Source organism: Rhinopithecus bieti, unplaced genomic scaffold (assembly GCF_001698545.2).
Source record: "Rhinopithecus bieti isolate Rb0 unplaced genomic scaffold, ASM169854v2 scaffold_4666, whole genome shotgun sequence".
Taxonomy (NCBI): domain Eukaryota; kingdom Metazoa; phylum Chordata; class Mammalia; order Primates; family Cercopithecidae; genus Rhinopithecus; species Rhinopithecus bieti.
The window spans coordinates 426,248-443,727 of NW_016804530.1; the positions used below are offsets into that span (position 1 = coordinate 426,248).

At 44.5% G+C, this 17,480-nt stretch overlaps 1 protein-coding gene across 3 annotated transcripts in view; it reads left to right on the top strand.

Moving 5' to 3' along the window:
* The window catches only part of PRR14L (proline rich 14 like), a 70,912-nt gene that overhangs the window by 15,210 nt on the left and 38,222 nt on the right, over positions 1-17,480 (top strand). For 2 of the 3 annotated variants that reach the window (XM_017868952.1, XM_017868951.1), the window contains one exon: positions 11,154-11,226. In XM_017868952.1, coding sequence (XP_017724441.1) covers positions 11,166-11,226 — 61 coding nt within the window. In that variant the 5' untranslated portion in view covers positions 11,154-11,165. Of the gene's footprint in view, positions 1-11,153; positions 11,227-16,201; positions 16,268-17,480 lie in introns of all 3 variants that reach the window. The other variant, XM_017868950.1, reaches the window with a different exon arrangement.

The following is a 17,480-nucleotide window of genomic DNA, read 5'->3' on the forward strand; positions in this document are numbered from 1 at the left end:
TTTTTTTTTTTTTTTTTCCCCCAATTTAGGGACCTGCCACTTCAGGAGAGAAAAGTTTCTTAATGTATTATTTGATATAAAAGCATGTGTAATATGCATAAAGTATAACGAACACACATGCATATATGTATTTGTATATACATACATATACATACACATACTTACATAACAACCAACCTAAGAACTAGATTACTAGATTACTATCTCCCTGTTCTTTTTTTTTTTTTTGGAGACGGAGTCTTGCTCTGTCACCCAGGCTGGAGTGCAGTGGTGCAGTCTTGGCTCACTGCAAGCTCCACCTCCCAGGTTCATGCCATTCTCCTGCCTCAGCCTCCCGAGTAGCTGGGACTACAGACGCCCGCCACCACACTCAGCTAATTTTTTGTATTTTTTTAGTAGAAACAGGGTTTCACCCTGTTAGCCAGGATGGTCTCGATCTCCTGACCTTGTGATCTGCCCACCTCGGCTTCCCAAAGTGCTGCGATTACAGGCGTGAGCCACTGCGCCTGGCCTCCCTGTTGTTTTTTAAAATCATCCCTTTCTCCCTCCTAGCTCCACCAGGTGTATATTCCATTTTGAATTGTATAAAGCAGAATGAAATTTAATTGATATAAATGTTAACATTTTGTAGTTGGTTTCAAAAAGTGATCTCCACAAGTGAAAAGAAACAGAAGTACTTACGGGGAAAGGGGAAACGGAAGACCTGCATGTTTTAGCAGGTCAATTAGAATTGACTTTTTACCAGGAAAAGCCAATTTGCTCTTAAAATAATTAAGGGAAATATGTTATCTGGACTGAGAAGTGGTGGTTGTGCTCCTTTATGTGCTGGTCAGGCCACAGCTAGAGTATTATACTCTCCTGTTGTTGTCATGTATGTGAGAGGTATAAAAAACCAGGAGTGCATTCATGGATAAGTGTTCACACTAATGACACAACCTGAAAATATGCGTCTGGAAGCCAGGTCATTGGGTGTCTAATTTGTGAAAGAGAACAGTCAAGAGACGTGAGAGATGCCTTCAACAATTTAGAGGTCATTCAGCAGGAGTGGTCCTGTGGGGCACAGTTAGGCCAGTGGAAGATGTGGGGCAGCAGCAGCTCCTAATCACTCTCAGGTCACAGGACCCTTTGGAAATCTGAACACTGCAGACCTTTCAGAAAAACAGACATACCATTTGCATAACATTTCAGATTTGCAAACCTCGGGCATCCCCTGATCTCAATTTATAAGAGCTCTTGCTAGATTGGCAAAATATCCCACAGTCAGAAGACAACGGACAAATTGAGAGAACATATTTGCAATGTGTATCAGAGATAAAGGGTCTATATCTGTAATATATGAAGAACTCTTAAATTGAGGAATGAAGAACCAAAGCCCAATAGAAAACTGAGAAGACTTTGGCCAGGCATGGTGGCTCACGCCTATAATCCCAGTACTTTGGGAGGCTGAGGTGGGCAGATGATGAGGTCAAGAGATTGAGACCATCTTGGCCAACATGTAAAACCCCGTCTTTACTAAAAATACAAAAATTAGCTGGGCATGGTGGTGCACGCCTTTAGTCCCAGCTATTCAGGAGGCTGAGGCAGGAGAATTGCTTGAACCCAGGAGGCGGAGGTTGCAGTGAGCTGAGATTGTGCCACTGCACTCCAGCCTGACGACAGAGCAAGACTCCCTCGCAAAAAAAAAAAGAAAAGAAAAAGAAAAATGAGAAGACTTGATAATGAACTGTGCATGTGTTTGTGTGTGTGGTGATTAAACATTAAGAGATGGTCAGCCTCATGTAATTAGAGAAATGCAAAGTTAACCAGAGATACCACTTTTTTCCGTTTGATCTAAGGGTATCACTTTTTGACTATCAGATGGGTGAAAATGAAAATGTATGACAACGTGTCTGGTTAGGGAGGCTATGAGGAAACAGACATTCTAATACATTGCTGGTGGGAACGCAAACTGATACAACCTTTCTGAGGAAGAATTTGGCAACATTTAACAAAACTGCTCTTGCCTTGACCTGTTGACCCAGCACTTCAAGGAAACCTGCCTTAAAAGATACACTTCTAGGCCTATAATCCCACCACTTTGGGAGGCTGAGGCGGGTGGATCACCAGAGATCAAGAGTTTGAGACCAGCCTGGGCAACATGGTGAAGCCCTGTCTCTACTAAGATACAAAAATTAGCTGGGCGCAGTGATGCATGGCTGTAATCCAGGCTACTTGGGAGGCTGAGGTGGGAGAATCGCTTGAACCCCAGAGGCAGAAGGTGGAAGGCGGAAGTTGCAGTGAGCCGAGATGGCACCACTGCATTCCAGCCTGGGTGACAGAGTGAGACTCCGTCTCAAAAAAAAGAGACCAGGCGCGGTGGCTCACGCCTGTGATCCCAGCACTTTGCAAGGACGAAATGGGTGGATCACCTGAGGTCAGGAGTTCAAGACCAGCTTGGCCAACATGGTAAAACCCCGTCTCTACTAAAAATAGAAAAAATTAGCCGGACGTGATGGCAGGTGCCTGTAATCCCAGCTATTTGGGAGGTTGAGGCAGGGGAATCACTTGAACCCGGAAGAAAGGGTTGTAGTGAGCCGGGATCGCACCATTGCACTCCAGCCTGGGTGACAAGAGCAAAACTCTGTCTCAAAAAAAAAAAAAAAAAGATACACTTCTAGCAGTATAATAATACATATACACAAGGTTGTTCTTTTAAGCAGTTTATAATTGCAAAATATTGGAAACAACCTAAATGCCCATATATAGGAGAGAGATTGAATAAATTATGGCATAAAGTATGTCCATACATGGAGTATTATCCAGATATAATAATGAGGAAGATCTGTGTATACTGATATGGAGTGATTTCCAGGTGTGTCAGGGGTCCCCAAAACCACCTGCAGGTTTTGAGATTTGCTGAAACTCACAGGACTCAGCATTTAATTGTTTATTAATGAATAAATTTAAATAATAAATAATAAATTCACAGCTACAGTTTATTACAGTGAAAGGATACAAAGAAAATCGGCAACAGGGAAGCAGGCATAGAGCAAAGTCCAGAGGAAATCCAGTGCAAGCTTCCAAGAGTCCTTTCCCAGTGGAGTCATACACACTTAACCTCCTTCAGGAACAAATTGTGACAACGCATATGAACTATTGTCTACCATGGGAGTTTGTTAGTGGGTCATTGCCCAGGGATTTTACTGGGGACTGGTTGCATGGACATCCTCTGCCTGGCACATGGCAAAATTTCCGACTCCTAGAAGGAAAGCAGGTGTTTAGCATAAACCACATTATAGTGTAGGCACAGTGAGCCACTCTTATTTAGGGAATGGTGGAAACTCCCAAACTCTAGTTCCCAGATGCTAACCAAGCCTGACCCTGCAAGTAGACTTTTCTCAGGCCTGCTCTGTTGACTCGCTTCTGTAAACTAGGATATACTGTTAAGTAAAAAATGCAAATCAATATCTATAGTGTTACCCTTTTCATGGAAGAAAGAAGAGGAAATAAGCCTATATTGAAGTATCTTCTCATTTGTATAAAATCTATACACAAGTACATATGGGAAGGCTAGATCAGAAACTAATGAATTTGATTACCTATACTGAAAGAATGGGGGAATGGAAATGGAACAGAAAGGGTAGGAGGAACTGGCGCTTCTGTAAGTACATCTTTTGGTATAGTTCTAACTTCATACTTGAAAAATAATTAACTAGACAACAGGGATGTGACATGGGCCCAAAGCTGAATAGAAACTATAACAAGTGAGTCTTAACTGTATTACAAATGAATAACAAAACCAGTGAGGCGGGTAGCCCACATTACTTTAGCAAACACTAATTCGACTATATCCTCTTAAATACTAAACCCAAAAAAAATAGAAAATATTAGTAAATTTGTTTCTCACAGGGGTAGGACTTAGCCTATAAACAAAATGCCTATATGTATTCTAGGATTGGGGAAATAAGTAAATATGTGTGGATGATGACAGCCAGCTTTCTCACAGAGAAATAAATTACAAAGGAGAGGTGGCAAACATGAACCCGGACCCAAACATCAGCTCCATGAATTGCAGTTATTGGAGTTATTAGTGTGAACTTGGGGTTCTTTTTTTTTTTTTTTTTTTTTGAGACAGAGTCTTACTCTGTCGCCCAGGCTGGAGTGCAGTGGTGCGATCTTGGCTCGCTGCAACCTCCTCCCAGTTGTTCAAGCAATTCTCCTGCCTCATCCTTCCAAGTATCTGGGATTACAGACTCATACCACCACGCCTGGCTAACTATTTTTTTGTATTTTTAGTAGAGACGGGGTTTCTACTAAACCATGTTAGCCAGGATGGTCTTAAATCTCCTGACCTCATGATCCAGCCACCTTGGCCTCCCAAAGTGTTGGGATTACAGGCGTGAGCTACGGCGCCCGGCCTAACATGGGGTTCTTTTTTTTTTTTTTTTGAGACAGAGTTTCGCTGTGTCGCCCAGGCTGGAGTGCAGTGCCCAGATCTCAGCTCACTGCAAGCTCTGCCTCCCGGGTTTACACCATTCTCCTATCTCAGCCTCCCGAGTAGCTGGGACTACAGGCGCCTGCCAGCTCACCCGGCTAGATTTTTTGTATTTTTTAGTAGAGACGGGGTTTCACCATGTTAGCCAGGATGCTCTCGATCTCCTGACCTTGTGATCCACCCGTCTCGGCCTCCGAAAGTGCTGAGATTACAGGCTTGAGCCACCGCGCCCGGCCAACATGGGGTTCTTACTACACACACATAGAGATGGAAATATGTGTATAAATGAGTGTATAAGATTGGGCCTAGAAGTAACGACAGACACCTTGTAGCAATGAGCACACCTAGTCTTGGCTCTGAATACTTTTTTCCAATAAAAGGAGCCAAGATTCCTTGGAGAAATGGCTGTTCCAGGACAGGAGACGTAAAAACGCAAGATGTGCCTAGAACAATTTGTGACCAAATGCTCAGAAAATTTTGGGGATATATCAGAAGGACACAGCAGCTAACTTGAAGGGGCTTCCAGTGGCCAAGTATGGGATGGTTTGAGCTTAAAATAAATGATAGTGATGAATTATTCGATACTTACTTTTGCAGCAACCTATAGTACCCGTAGAATAAAACAAATACCCATGAGCCCGTTTGCTGATTTTCTTTGTATCCTTTCACTGTAATTGAATTAAAAGTGAGAAAAGAAAGGTCTTACAGAATTCCAGTTAATGAATATAGATGGGGCCGGGCGCGGTGGCTCAAGCCTGTAATCCCAGCACTTTGGGAGGCCGAGGCGGGCGGATCACGAGGTCAGGAGATCGAGAGCATCCTGGCTAACACGGTGAAACCCCATCTCTACTAAAAAAATACAAAAAACTAGTCGGGCGAGGTGGCGGGCGCCTGTAGTCCCAGCTACTCGGGAGGCTGAGGCAGGAGAATGGCGTAAACCCGGGAGGCGGAGCTTGCAGTGAGCTGAGATCCGGCCACTGCACTCCAGCCTGGGCGACAGAGCAAGACTCCGTCTCAAAATAAATAAATAAATAAATAAATAAATAAATAAATAAATAAATATAGATGGAATGATGGAAATAGAAAAAGCACTGTTTGGCAACCATTGCAATAATAATTATCTCAAGCAGGAATCATTAATGGATGTTAAAGCTAGTGGCTAAATGTTTGAGAAACAAATGTTTACATAGTCTTAAAGTATTTCCCTACAAGATATTTATTAGTTACAAAGGTGGAATAGTAACTTCACAGTGGAGAAACCTGGCAGAATCCACCCAAACCAGGTGATGGAAGTTTGCCCCCAGGAATGAGGCACCCTAACACCATGATAGGACAGTGCCTCCTGATAGGACACTGCCCCCAGTAGGACACCATGAGGAAAACCAACATCAATTCTGTGGTGTTCTTTTTTTTTGAGCCGGAGTCTCACTCTGTAGCCCAGACTGCAGTGCAGTGGAGCGATCTCAGCTCACTGCAACATCCGCCTCCCAGGTTCCGCTTCAAGCAGTTCTGCTTCAGCCTCCCGAGTAGCTGGGATTATAGGCACGTGCCACCATAGCCAGCTAATTTTTGCATTTTTAGTAGATATGGGGGTTTCACCATGTTGGCCAGGCTGGTCTTGAACTCCTGACCTTGTGATCTGCCCGCCTTGGCCTCCCAGAGTTGCTAGGATTACAGGTGTGAGTCACAGTGCCCGGCGATTTTTTTTTTTCAAGACAGCATCTCATTCTGTTCTCCCAGTGCAGTGGCACAATCTCAGCTCACTGTAACCTCTGCCTCCTGGGTTCAAGCGATTCTCTGCCTCAGCCTCCCAAGTAGCTGGGACTACAGGTACACGCCACTATGCACAGCTAACTTTTGTATTTTTAGTAGAGGCGGGGTTTTACCATGTTGGCCAGGCTGGTCTCGAACTCCTGACCTCGTGATCCACCCGCCTCAGCCTCCCAGAGTGCTGACATTAGAGGAGTGAGCCACTGTGCCTGGCCCTTTTTTTTTCCCCAAAGACACAGTCTCACTCTGTTGCCCAGGCTGGAGTGCAATGACACAATCTTGACTCACTGCAACCTCCGTCTCCAAAGTTCAAGTGATTCTCCTGCCTCAGCCTCCAGAGTAGCTGGCATTACAGGCATGTGACACCGTTCCTGGCTAATTTTGTATTTTAGTAGAGATGGGGTTTCACGGTTTCACCATGTTGGTGAGGCTGGTCTGGAACTCTCGACCTCAGGTGATCCGCCCACCTCGGCCTCCCAAAGTGCTGGGATTACAGGTGTGAGCCCAGAAATACGCAGTTCAGTCACATTAAGCATATTTATAGTGTTGTGTAACCATCACTACCACCCATCTCCAGAACTTTTTTCATCATCCCAAACTGAAACTCAGTAGCCATTAAATTGTAACTCATCATTCTCCCCTCACCCCATCTGTGACAACAACCATTCTACTTTCTGTCTCTATGAATTTGACTACTATAGGTACATCATTCAAGTGGAATCATATGGTATTTGCCCTTTTGTTACTGGTCTTAATATTTTTAAAAGTTAAATATTCCAATCACGAAAGAAATATTTAAATAATGAGAAGGTAAACCAGTAAAAAAATAATTATTTCCTGTCTTAGGGTCGTATCCAAAAGGTATTAAAAACTTGTAACTAAGGTAGCTCACGCCTGTAATCCCAGCACTTTGGGAGGCCAAGGCTGGCAGATCATGAGGTCAGGAGATCGAGACCATCCTGGCTAACACAGTGAAACTCCATCTCTACTTAAAATACACACACCAAAAAAATTAGCTGGGCGTGGTGGCGGGCGCCTGCCGTCCCAGCTACTCCAGAGGCTGAGGCAGGAGAATGGTGTCAACCCGGGAGGCGGAGCTTGCAGTGAGTAGAGATCGTGCCACTGCACTCCAGCCTGGGCAACAGAGCGAGACTTCATCTCAAAAAAAAAAAATACTTGTAACTAATAATTTTGGGATTTTTATCAAGATCACCCTGCTGTTGGGGAGGGGAGAAGAAAGGCAGTAAAGGAGAGTGAACTGTCTTAGAACAGGCACAGTGGAAGGGACAGCTGCAAGAGCCAAGCTGAATTGTGAAAGAATGTATTCAGTTCTGAACTCCACTCTCATAAGAGGAAGGTCAAAATCTGTCACGCATACAAAAGTTACTAGCCAGGATGTGGAAGAGATTGGTCTTGTTTAAGAACTGTGCACCAAAGATATTCAGAGATGGACATGTGACATCCCACCTGGATGATTTAGCATTGAGAACTCTATACCATGCTTGATTTTTATCGTTTGTTTTTTTTGGCACTTACATATAAGCTATAAAGTGTTAAACTTTTACATATTCTTTTCTCGATAATGGTTGATCCACCTGGGTATAATATGTTGTAAACGCTTTGTTTCTAGGATACATTATTTGTGTTCAAGTCAGACACAGAAAAAGTTCTGAATTGTCTTTTTTTTTTTTTTAAACGGAGTCTACTCTGTCACCCAGGCAGGAGTGCAGTAGCGCAATCTGAATTGTCTTTTAACTATAACATACAAAAGCCTAGTATACGTTTTTCTTTTTGTTTGTTTTTTGTTTTTGTTTGTTTGTTTGTTTGAGATGAAGTCTCGCTCTGTCACCCAGTCTGGAGCTGTGGCGTGATCTCGGCTCACTGCAACCTCCACCTCCTGGGTTCAGGCCTTTCTCCTGCCTCAGCCTCCAGAGTAGCTGGGATTACAGGCATCCGCCACCACGCCGAACTAATTTTGTATTTTTATTAGAGACAGAGTTTCTCCATGTTGGTCAGTCTGGTCTTGAACTCCTGACCTCAGGTGATCCGCCCGCCTTGGTCTTCCAAAGTGCTGGGATTACAGGTGTGAGTCACTGCCCCCGGCCCTAGGACTCTTAACTTTAGGAATCCTGAAAGTTAGAACATTTAGCTGATATCTGCTAGTGTTCATCATATGATTGGCTGTTTTGGAGGAGGTGGGGGACGTTACAGAGGTTATCATGTTACACGTCCATTGCATCCAAGTAGGCTGTTCTGTTGCCCTCATCTGTATTCAGGAGCCCAGACTAGCAGGGCTCCCACTGGATCTGGAGGTTGCCTACCACCATGGTAAGGCTGTTGGGGAAGGTCTCTCACATTTGACCTCAGCCCACACTCTTTTATTTTTGATTCATTCAATGTTTTTTTTTTTTCTGAGACAGTGTTTCTCTCTCTCTCTGTTGCCCAGGCTGGAGTGCAGTGGCATGATCTCGGCTCTCTGCAACCTCCTTCTCCAGGGTTCAAGTGATCCTCTTGCCTCAACCCACCGTAGCAGCTGGGATTACAGGCACACACAACCATGCCCAGCTAATTTTTACATTTTTAGTAGAGACAGGGTTTCATGATGTTGGCCAGGCTGGTCTCAAACTCCTGACCTCAGGTGATCCACCCACCTCAGCCTCCCAAAGTGCTGGGATTAAAGGCGTGAGCCACTGCACCCGGCCCTGATTCATTCAATTTGTGATTATATTTCAGATTAACACAAACCCTGTAGAGTCTCCAGCCTTTCTGTGAGGAATAACTTGTTTTTCTTAACTCAGAACCTTTTAAGAGAAGTCAGTAAGTCAGGGGGGAAGTCTCTCTTTCACTGTTAAGCATTGTGGCTAATCGGCCGGGCTCACACCTGTAATCTTAGCACTTTGGGAGGCCAAAGCGGGCAGATTGCCTGAGCTCAGGAGTTCAAGACCAGCCTGGGCAACAACGGTGAAACCCTGTCTCGGCCGGGCGCGATGGCTCAAGCTTGTAATCCCAGCACTTTGGGAGGCCGAGATGGGCGGATCACGAGGTCAGGAGATCAAGACCATCCTGGCTAACACGGTGAAACCCCGTCTCTACTAAAAAAGACAAAAAACTAGCCGGGCGAGGTGGCGGGTGCCTGTAGTCCCAGCTACTCGGGAGGCTGAGGCAGGAGAATTGCTTATACCCAGAAGACAGAGGTTTCAGTGAGCCGAGATCGCACCACTGCACTCCAGCCTGGGCAACACAGCAAGACTCCATCTCAAAAAAGAAAAAGAAAAGAAAGAAAAAAAGAATTGTGGCTAATCGAGGAAAAGGAACATGGTTGAAACAGTGGGCTTGGCTCTCCACCAGGGTATTTTGGGGCCTCCAGCTAGGGGCACCTTAGAGCCACAGGTGGGACAAAGCAAAATCCCACCAACCCCTCTGGGGCTGGAGCCAATAAGGTTTCATTGCATTAGCTCACCAGAGACCTTTCGGATCTGTAGGAGTTTGTATGTCACTGACCTGTGCTGTCACTTTACAGAGGCTCTGGTAGCCTCGGAAAAGCTTATGGAAGTCATTCGACACACATGCCAGAATCTGTCGGTGACAGCTCTATTGGCTTTTTTCACAGAATGGGATGGATAACAGGTGTCTACAGTCTCATGAAGAATGGAAGCTTCTGCTCATGGAGTACCCTGGCCTGACTGGGTGTCTTGCTGGGTGTTTTATGTGGTTTCCATGTATTCTTTCAGCCTCTTATAAGGTAGCTGTCAGCACCATGTAGTTAGTAGATGAGAGTCCTTGGGTTGGAACAGAACTCAGTCACTCTCGCTTTTCCATGAAGTGTTAACTTGAAATAATATTTTAAATAGCATCTATTCTCACACCTCAAACATTCAGCCTGAGAACTGGAAAAGCAGAGAATAGTAACATTTGGGAGAAAGGATCAAATATAACTACAGATAAATATTTTCTTGGCCAGGCGCAGTGGCTCATGCCTTTAATCCCAGCACTTTGGAAGGCTGAGGTGGGCAGATCACTTGAGGTCAGGAGTTTGAGACCAGCCTGGCCAACATGGTGAAACCCTGTCTCTACTAAAAATATAAAAATTAGGCCAGGCACGGTGGATCACGCTTGTAGTCCCAGCACTTTGGGAGGCCGAGGCAGGTGGATGACCTGAGGTCAGGAGTTCAAGACCAGCCTGGCCAACATGATGAAACCCCATCTCTACTAAAAATACAAAAATTAGCCAGGCATAGTGGTGGGCGCCAGTTACTTGGGAGGCTGAGGCAGGAGAATTGCTTGATCCCAGGAGACAGAAGTTGCAGTGAGCTGACATGGCGCACAATCTTGGCCCACTGCAACCTCTGCCTCTAAAAAAATTTTTTTACACCTCTGTTACTGTCACAACTTTAAAAAGTTTTCAGGCTCAAATTCTAGATAAGGAGAAATTTTTATTGTTTACACTTAATTAAATTTGAGGTTTCCTTCAGTGCCCGATCCTTGTGACTGCTAGCTAATTTCCCAAAGTCATAAAGAAGTCTCTCAAAAATAACTAATATTCAGCCAGGCATGGTGGCTCACGCCTGTAATCCTAGTGCTTTGGGAGGTGGAGGCAGGCAGATCACTTGAGGTCAGGAGTTCAAGACCAGCCTGGCCAACATGGTGAAATGCTGTCTGTAATAGAAATACAAAAATTAGCCAGGCATGGTGGTGGGGGCCTGTAATCCCAGCTACTTAGGTGGCTGAGACAGGAGAATGGCTTGAACCTGGGAGGTGGAGGTTGCAGTGAGCCAAGCTTTCACCATTGCACTTCAGTCTGGGGAACAGAGCAAGACTCTGTCTCAAAAAAAAAAAAAAAAAAAGGAATAATATTCATGAACTCAGAATCTTCTGAATCCCCCTTGACCGCTGGATTTTATTACTGTAGGAGGATCTCCTGATGCAGTCCAGCAAAGAACTTTTACATGTGGACCTCCCTGAAGATTTTCTAAGGAGCAAAGGTATTTATTTCTCTCAAATCTCTTCCTTTATCCAGTTACCCGTTTCTATTTTGCAATGAGAATATAAGGATTATAAGTCCCTGCCTTGTAAGGTGTACTTAATCATAGAAACTGTAACTTCGCTGTAGATTGTATCTTAGTATTGCCCTTGGACGTACTTGCACAGTGCACTGCAGCCTCAACCTCCTGGGCTCAAGCAGTCTTCATACCCCGGCCTCCCAAGTAGCTGGGACTACAGGTGCGAGCCACCATGCCTGACTAATTTTCTATTTTGTTTGTTTTTTTTTTTGTGGAGTCAAGGTCTCACCATGTTACCTAGGCTGGTCTCGAACTCCTGGGCTCAGGTGATCCTTCTGCCTCTGCCCCACAAAGTGCAGGATTACAGGCATGAGCCACCGCACCCAGCGAGTCCCTTTCTTTTGAGTGTGTTGAACCTTTATTGGATTTTATATCATCAAATATACTATATTTGCCTGTTTAGAAGGGTTAACTGGGACAGAGGAGACATGTACCCACTATAGTTCAGCATGTAGTAGTGTATCCTATTCTTGTTCTGTGGGGTCAGGGATGAGAGAAAATGTTTACTCCAGGTCACCTTGAGCATTTTCAAGGCAGTTTCATTACCTCTTTTTGCTTCTCAAAACAGTGGTTGGGTATAGAGATCTGAGATTATTACTTTTAGATTGATTGATTGATTGATTGAGGAGGAAGCTGAGGTCCAAAAGAGAGTAGCTGAGGTAAGGTTCTCCTCTTCTCACCCCAAGGCTAAAAATAATCTTGGATTACTTTAGAGAGGACTGTGTGTCAATTAAGGCTAATCTAGAATCATCAGGCTGGGCACAGTGGCTCACGTTTGTAATCCCAGCACTTTGGGAGGCCAGGGTGGGAGGATTGCCTAAGTCTAAGAGTTTGAGACTCGCCTGGGCAACATGGCAAAACCCCTTCTCTACAAAAAAATGCAAAAATTAGCATGGCAGCACACACACCTGTGGTCCCAACTACTCGGGAGGCTAAGGCAGAAGTATCACTTGAGCCCTGTGGTTGAAGCTGTAGTGAGCCATGATCACACCACTGTACTCCAGCCTGGGCAACAGAGCAAGACCCTGTCTCACTAAATAAATAAATAAATAAAATAATATAATCAGAACCTCACAAAGAGAAGATAAAGTGAATACGCTAAGTCAGTGGTCCCCGACATTTTTGGAGTCAGGGCCCTGTTTCATGGAAGACAGTTTTTCCACGGATCTGGCGGGGTAGTTGCTTTCAGGATGACTCAAGTGCATTGCATTTATTGTGCACTTTGTTTCTATTATTTCATTGTAATATATAATGAAATAATTATACAATTTCCCATAATGTAGAATCAGTGGGAGGCTGAGCTTGTTTTCCTGCAACTAGGTGGTCCCCTCTGGGGTTGATGGGAGACCGTGACAGATCATCAGGCATTAGATTCTCATAAGGAGCTCACAACCTAGATGCCTCACATGTGCAGTTCACAATGGGGTCCACACTCCTATGAGAATATAATGCTGCTGTTTATCTGACAGGAAGCAGAGCTCAGGCAGTAATACAAGCATGCGGAGCAGCTGTACATGCAGATGAAGCTTTGCTCACTTGCCTACCGCTCACCTCCTGCTGTGCAGCCCAATTTCTAACAGACCAAGGATGGGTACTGGTCCATGGCCCAGGGTTGGGGACCTCTGCATTAAATTATATGAACATTTTGTTACTGTGATAAAACATCAGATTTGACTCTTAGCTTCTTGGCAGCCTGGACAGAAAAGGAAGCACAGATCTTTCTTATGAAAAAGGACATTTGTCCCAGTTTATCACCCTGCTTCCTGCTGCTACAGATTTCCTCTGTGGCTCAAAGGCTTGACTGTCCAGTGTAGATTAAAGGACATTCCTCCGAAGATGAGAAATGTTGTTTTGTACATAAATCTCACCCTGTTCTTACCTTACTAGGGATGCAGTTTAGTGGCCCCCTAACCCCACCCTCAAGATCTTTTTAGTGGGGCTCCAGTATTGCTATATTCCGTCTTTAGTATATTTTCACCTACATCTTACCACAGAATTTACTGTCTGTTTAACTACACTTTCACTTAACCACTGAACTGGCCTTTTAAACAGGAGAACCAGAGTTATTTTCTGCTTGGAAATCTGCCTTATCAAAATTACCTGGCTGCTCTCCACCTAAAAAGCTGGTCCACATTAAACATAGATAAGATGAACTCTCCTGAGTAATGTTTGCAGCTAAATTACTCTGTGACACTTTTCTTCGTCTTCTAATATCACACTTATTTAATGACTTAAATTGGTAAAATATTTGATTTTTTTTCCTCCTGCCAACCCGTGGATAAGGGTTTCAGTTTGGTGTAGGGAAACTTGAAATGAGCAGCTCTACTAGAGTTTTTAGCAGCAATGGCCTAGTTCATTCTGTCCCCCAAGAACCTTCCAGGGTATTCCTGTGTTGCACATGAGGAAGCAAGCTCAGCTGTCCAAAGTCACAGCCAGTCATAGCAAACCAGAGAAGAAGGTTCTATGGAGACAGGCCTGTGAAGATGTTGAGTCCTGAGAGCGTGAGCAATATATGCCATCACCATGGATTTGATTTAAATAGACCCACATGCTCTTCTGTAGTGTGGCCAGCATTTCAGCTTGCTCTACCAAGGTCAGGCATCTGCTACTTTATCTTTGCTATGGAAATAAGAACTGAATGATGCCAGCCGGCCGGGAGCAGTGGATCCCAGCACTTTGGGAGGCCGAGGCGGGCAGATCATGAGGTCAGGAGATCGAAACCATCTTCACTAACACAGTGAAACCCCATCTCTACTAAAAATACAAAAAAAAAAATAGCTGAGCGTGGTGGCAGGCGCCCATAGTCCCAGCTACTCAGAAGGCTGAGGCGAGAGAATGGCGTGAACCTAGCAGGCGGAGATTGCGCCACTGCACTCCAGCCTGGGGTGGCAGAGCAAGACTCCGTCTCAAAAGAAAAGAACTGAATGATGCCTATTAGAAATCAGGCTTGTCTCCAGGGCTCCAGCTGCCAAAATCTTCGCTCTGCCCCAGATTTAAGTTTTCTTTCTTTTTTTTTTTTTCTTTCTGTCACCCATATGTAATAGATGATTGTAAGCTATAGGCACAATCATATGTCTGCTGCCTCTCAATTAGGTAAAATGGCAACAGATTGAACATTTTAAAAGGACTTCTGTAATAACCAGAAGGAGCCTTTAATTGGTAGGATGCACTTTTGCCTATCATTTCTTATTTCTTGATTGCTGTAGGGCAGACACATGAGAAGTGGGCATGGGGGAGCAGTGGTGGGAGTATTTGAGTTGACTGGCCATCTCACAGGGGAGATCCTCTCCATCGGGCATTCTTGCTGGTTCCTTGCCCTTTCTGCTGCCCTGACTTTTAATATGCCTCTTTCAACATAATTTTCTGTTAATTTTACAAAACTGATGTCACCAAGTTTATTTGTTTTATCTTGTTTTTCAGAGAGTTCCCTGTAACGGGGCTTGTCTGGGAAGTTTATGTGTAAGAAGGGTGAAATGATATCAGGAACAATGGCAATATTAGTTCCTACTCATTATTGTGAGACTTCATTCCCACAGTAGTGATTTCCACGAAGACTTATTTAGAAGGGTCACCAGAAATTGGAAGAGCATTGAGGAAATACATTTTGAGGAAGGGGTGAAAGTAGTCAAGGAGGGAAAATCTACCTTATATAATTTGGAGAACTAGATGTTTATTTTTATTTTATTTTATTTATTTTGAGATGGGTTCTCACTCTGTCGCCCAGGCTGCAGTGCAGTGGCACGATCTTTGGCTCACTGCAACCTTTGCCTCCAGGGTTCAAGCGATTCTCCTGCCTCAGCCTCCCAGGTAGCTGGGATTACAGGTGCCTGCCACCATGCACGGCTGATTTTTTTGTATTTTTAGTAGAGACAAGGTTTCACCATGTTGGTCAAGCTGGTCTTAAACTCCTGATCTCAAGTGATCTGCCCACCTGTGCCCCCAAAAGTGCTAGGATTACAGGCGTGAGCCACCACGCCCAGCTGTGTACTTACAAATTCTTGAATCGGGCAGCACCGTCTGCTGTAATAGGGAAAGTGGACTAGTTTCACAATGATAAGTATTGTGTGTTGAATCAGGATTTTGAGGCCGCCTTTTGTAAATGATTGGTAACTGAAAACCTGTGGCTTGCAGTATATATTTGTTAATCTAATATTTGCTGACTCCAAACATATTAAAATGCTGTGTCTTGCCTAGTTATTCCATTTTAACTATTCTTAGGTTCAGTAAAATAAAAAAACAGAGCAAAGGAAAGGCACCTTTTATATGGCAGGCACGGTCCCACATGACATCTTACATGCATTATTTAATGTAATCCTCAGTGTAGCACTGAGATAATTGTACTTTCCCCACCTTCTACAATAGAAGAAACCAAGACTTAGAGTTAAGTATCACAGAGCTGCAGGGCACAGTGACTCACACCCATAATCACAGCACTTTGAGAGGCTGAGGCGGGAGGATTGCTTGAGCTCAGGAGTTCAAGGCCAGCCTGGGCAACATAACTAACCGTTTCTACAAAAAATATAAAAATTAGCCGGACGTGGTGGCGTGTGCCTGTAGTCCCAGCTCCTTGGGAGGCTGAGGTAAGAGGATCGCTTGAGCCCAGGAGTTGGAGGCTGCAGTGAGCCATGATGGTACCACTGTACTCCAGCCTAGGCAGCAAAGCGAGACACTGTCTCAAAAAAAAAAAGTATCACAGAGCCATGATTGAAGCTGAGCTGGTATGGCTTCACAGTCAGGGCTCTTTCTCATAGTAATTGCTGCTCTCAGGAACTATTGAGAAATGGATAGGGAAGCCCTAGAAACTCAGTATTAATAGCATTTGTTTATTTGACCTAACTGTATTCATTCATTAATTTTACGAATATTCATTAAGTGCTCTTGTGCTTTTATATACCAGGCATTATGCTGAACCATAAGGAAGAGAACAAAACAAGATCCTTACCCTCACAGAGTTTATATTCTAGTAAGAATTAGATTTTATTTTTTGTTCTTTTTTTTTTTGGAACAAGGTCGCTTACTCTGTTACCGAGGCTGGAGTGCAGCAGTGCGTTCACAGCTCTTTGCAGCCTTACTCTCCTGGACTCAAGCATCCTCCTGCCTCAGCCTCCCAAGTAGCTGGGACTAAAGGCACTCACCACCATGCTCAGCTGATTTTTTTTTTCTTTTACATTTTTTGTACAGACAGAGTCTCCCTGTGTTGCCCAGGCTGGTTCAAACTTCTGGGCTCAAGCATTCCTCCTGACTCAGCCTCCCAAAGTACTGGGATCACTGTTGTAAGGTACTGCACCTAACCAGGAATTAGATTTGTTTGGTTTTGTTTTTTGGTTTTTGAGACAGAGTCTTGCACTGTCACCCAGGCTGGAGTGTAGTGGCGTGATCTTGCTCACTGCAACCTCCGCCTCCTGGGTTCAAGCGATTCCCCTGCTTCAGCCTCCCCAGTAGCTGGGATTACAGGCATATGCCACCATGCCCAGCTAATTTTTGTATTTTCAGTAGAGACAGGTTTTTGTTATGTTGGCCAGGCTAGTCTTGAACTCCTAACCTCAAGCAATCCACCCACCTCAGCCTCCCAAAATGCTGGGATTACAGGCATGAGCCACCATGCCTGGCGGGTCTTTAAATAGATTTGCATGTTGCTTTTTCTGTTTAATACAAGTGTCTTGTTTTTTATATATATATAAAATCATGTGTACATATACCCATACATATACGCATGTTCATGTGTATAGTGTGCTAGTCAAGGTTCTCTTAGAGGAACAAAACCAATAGATCACCTGAGGTCGAGAGTTTGAGACCAGCCTGGCCAACATGGTGAAACCCCGTCTCTAGTAAAAATTTTTTAAAAAATTACCTGAGCGGGCCAGGCATAGTGGCTCATGCCTGTAATCCCAGCACTTTGGGAGACCGAGGCAGGCAAATCACCTGAGGTCAGGAGTTCGAGACCAGCCTGGCCAACATGGCAAAACCCCATCTCTACTAAAAGTACAAAAATTAGCCAGACATGGTGGCGGGCACCTGTAATCCCAGCTACCCAGGAGGCTGAGGCAGGAGAATTGCTTGAACCCAGGAGGTGGAGGTTGCAGCGAGCTAATATCGTTCCACTGCGCTCCAGCCTGGGCGACAAGAGCGAGACTCCATCTCAAAAAGAAAAACATTAGCTGGGTGTGGTTGCAGGC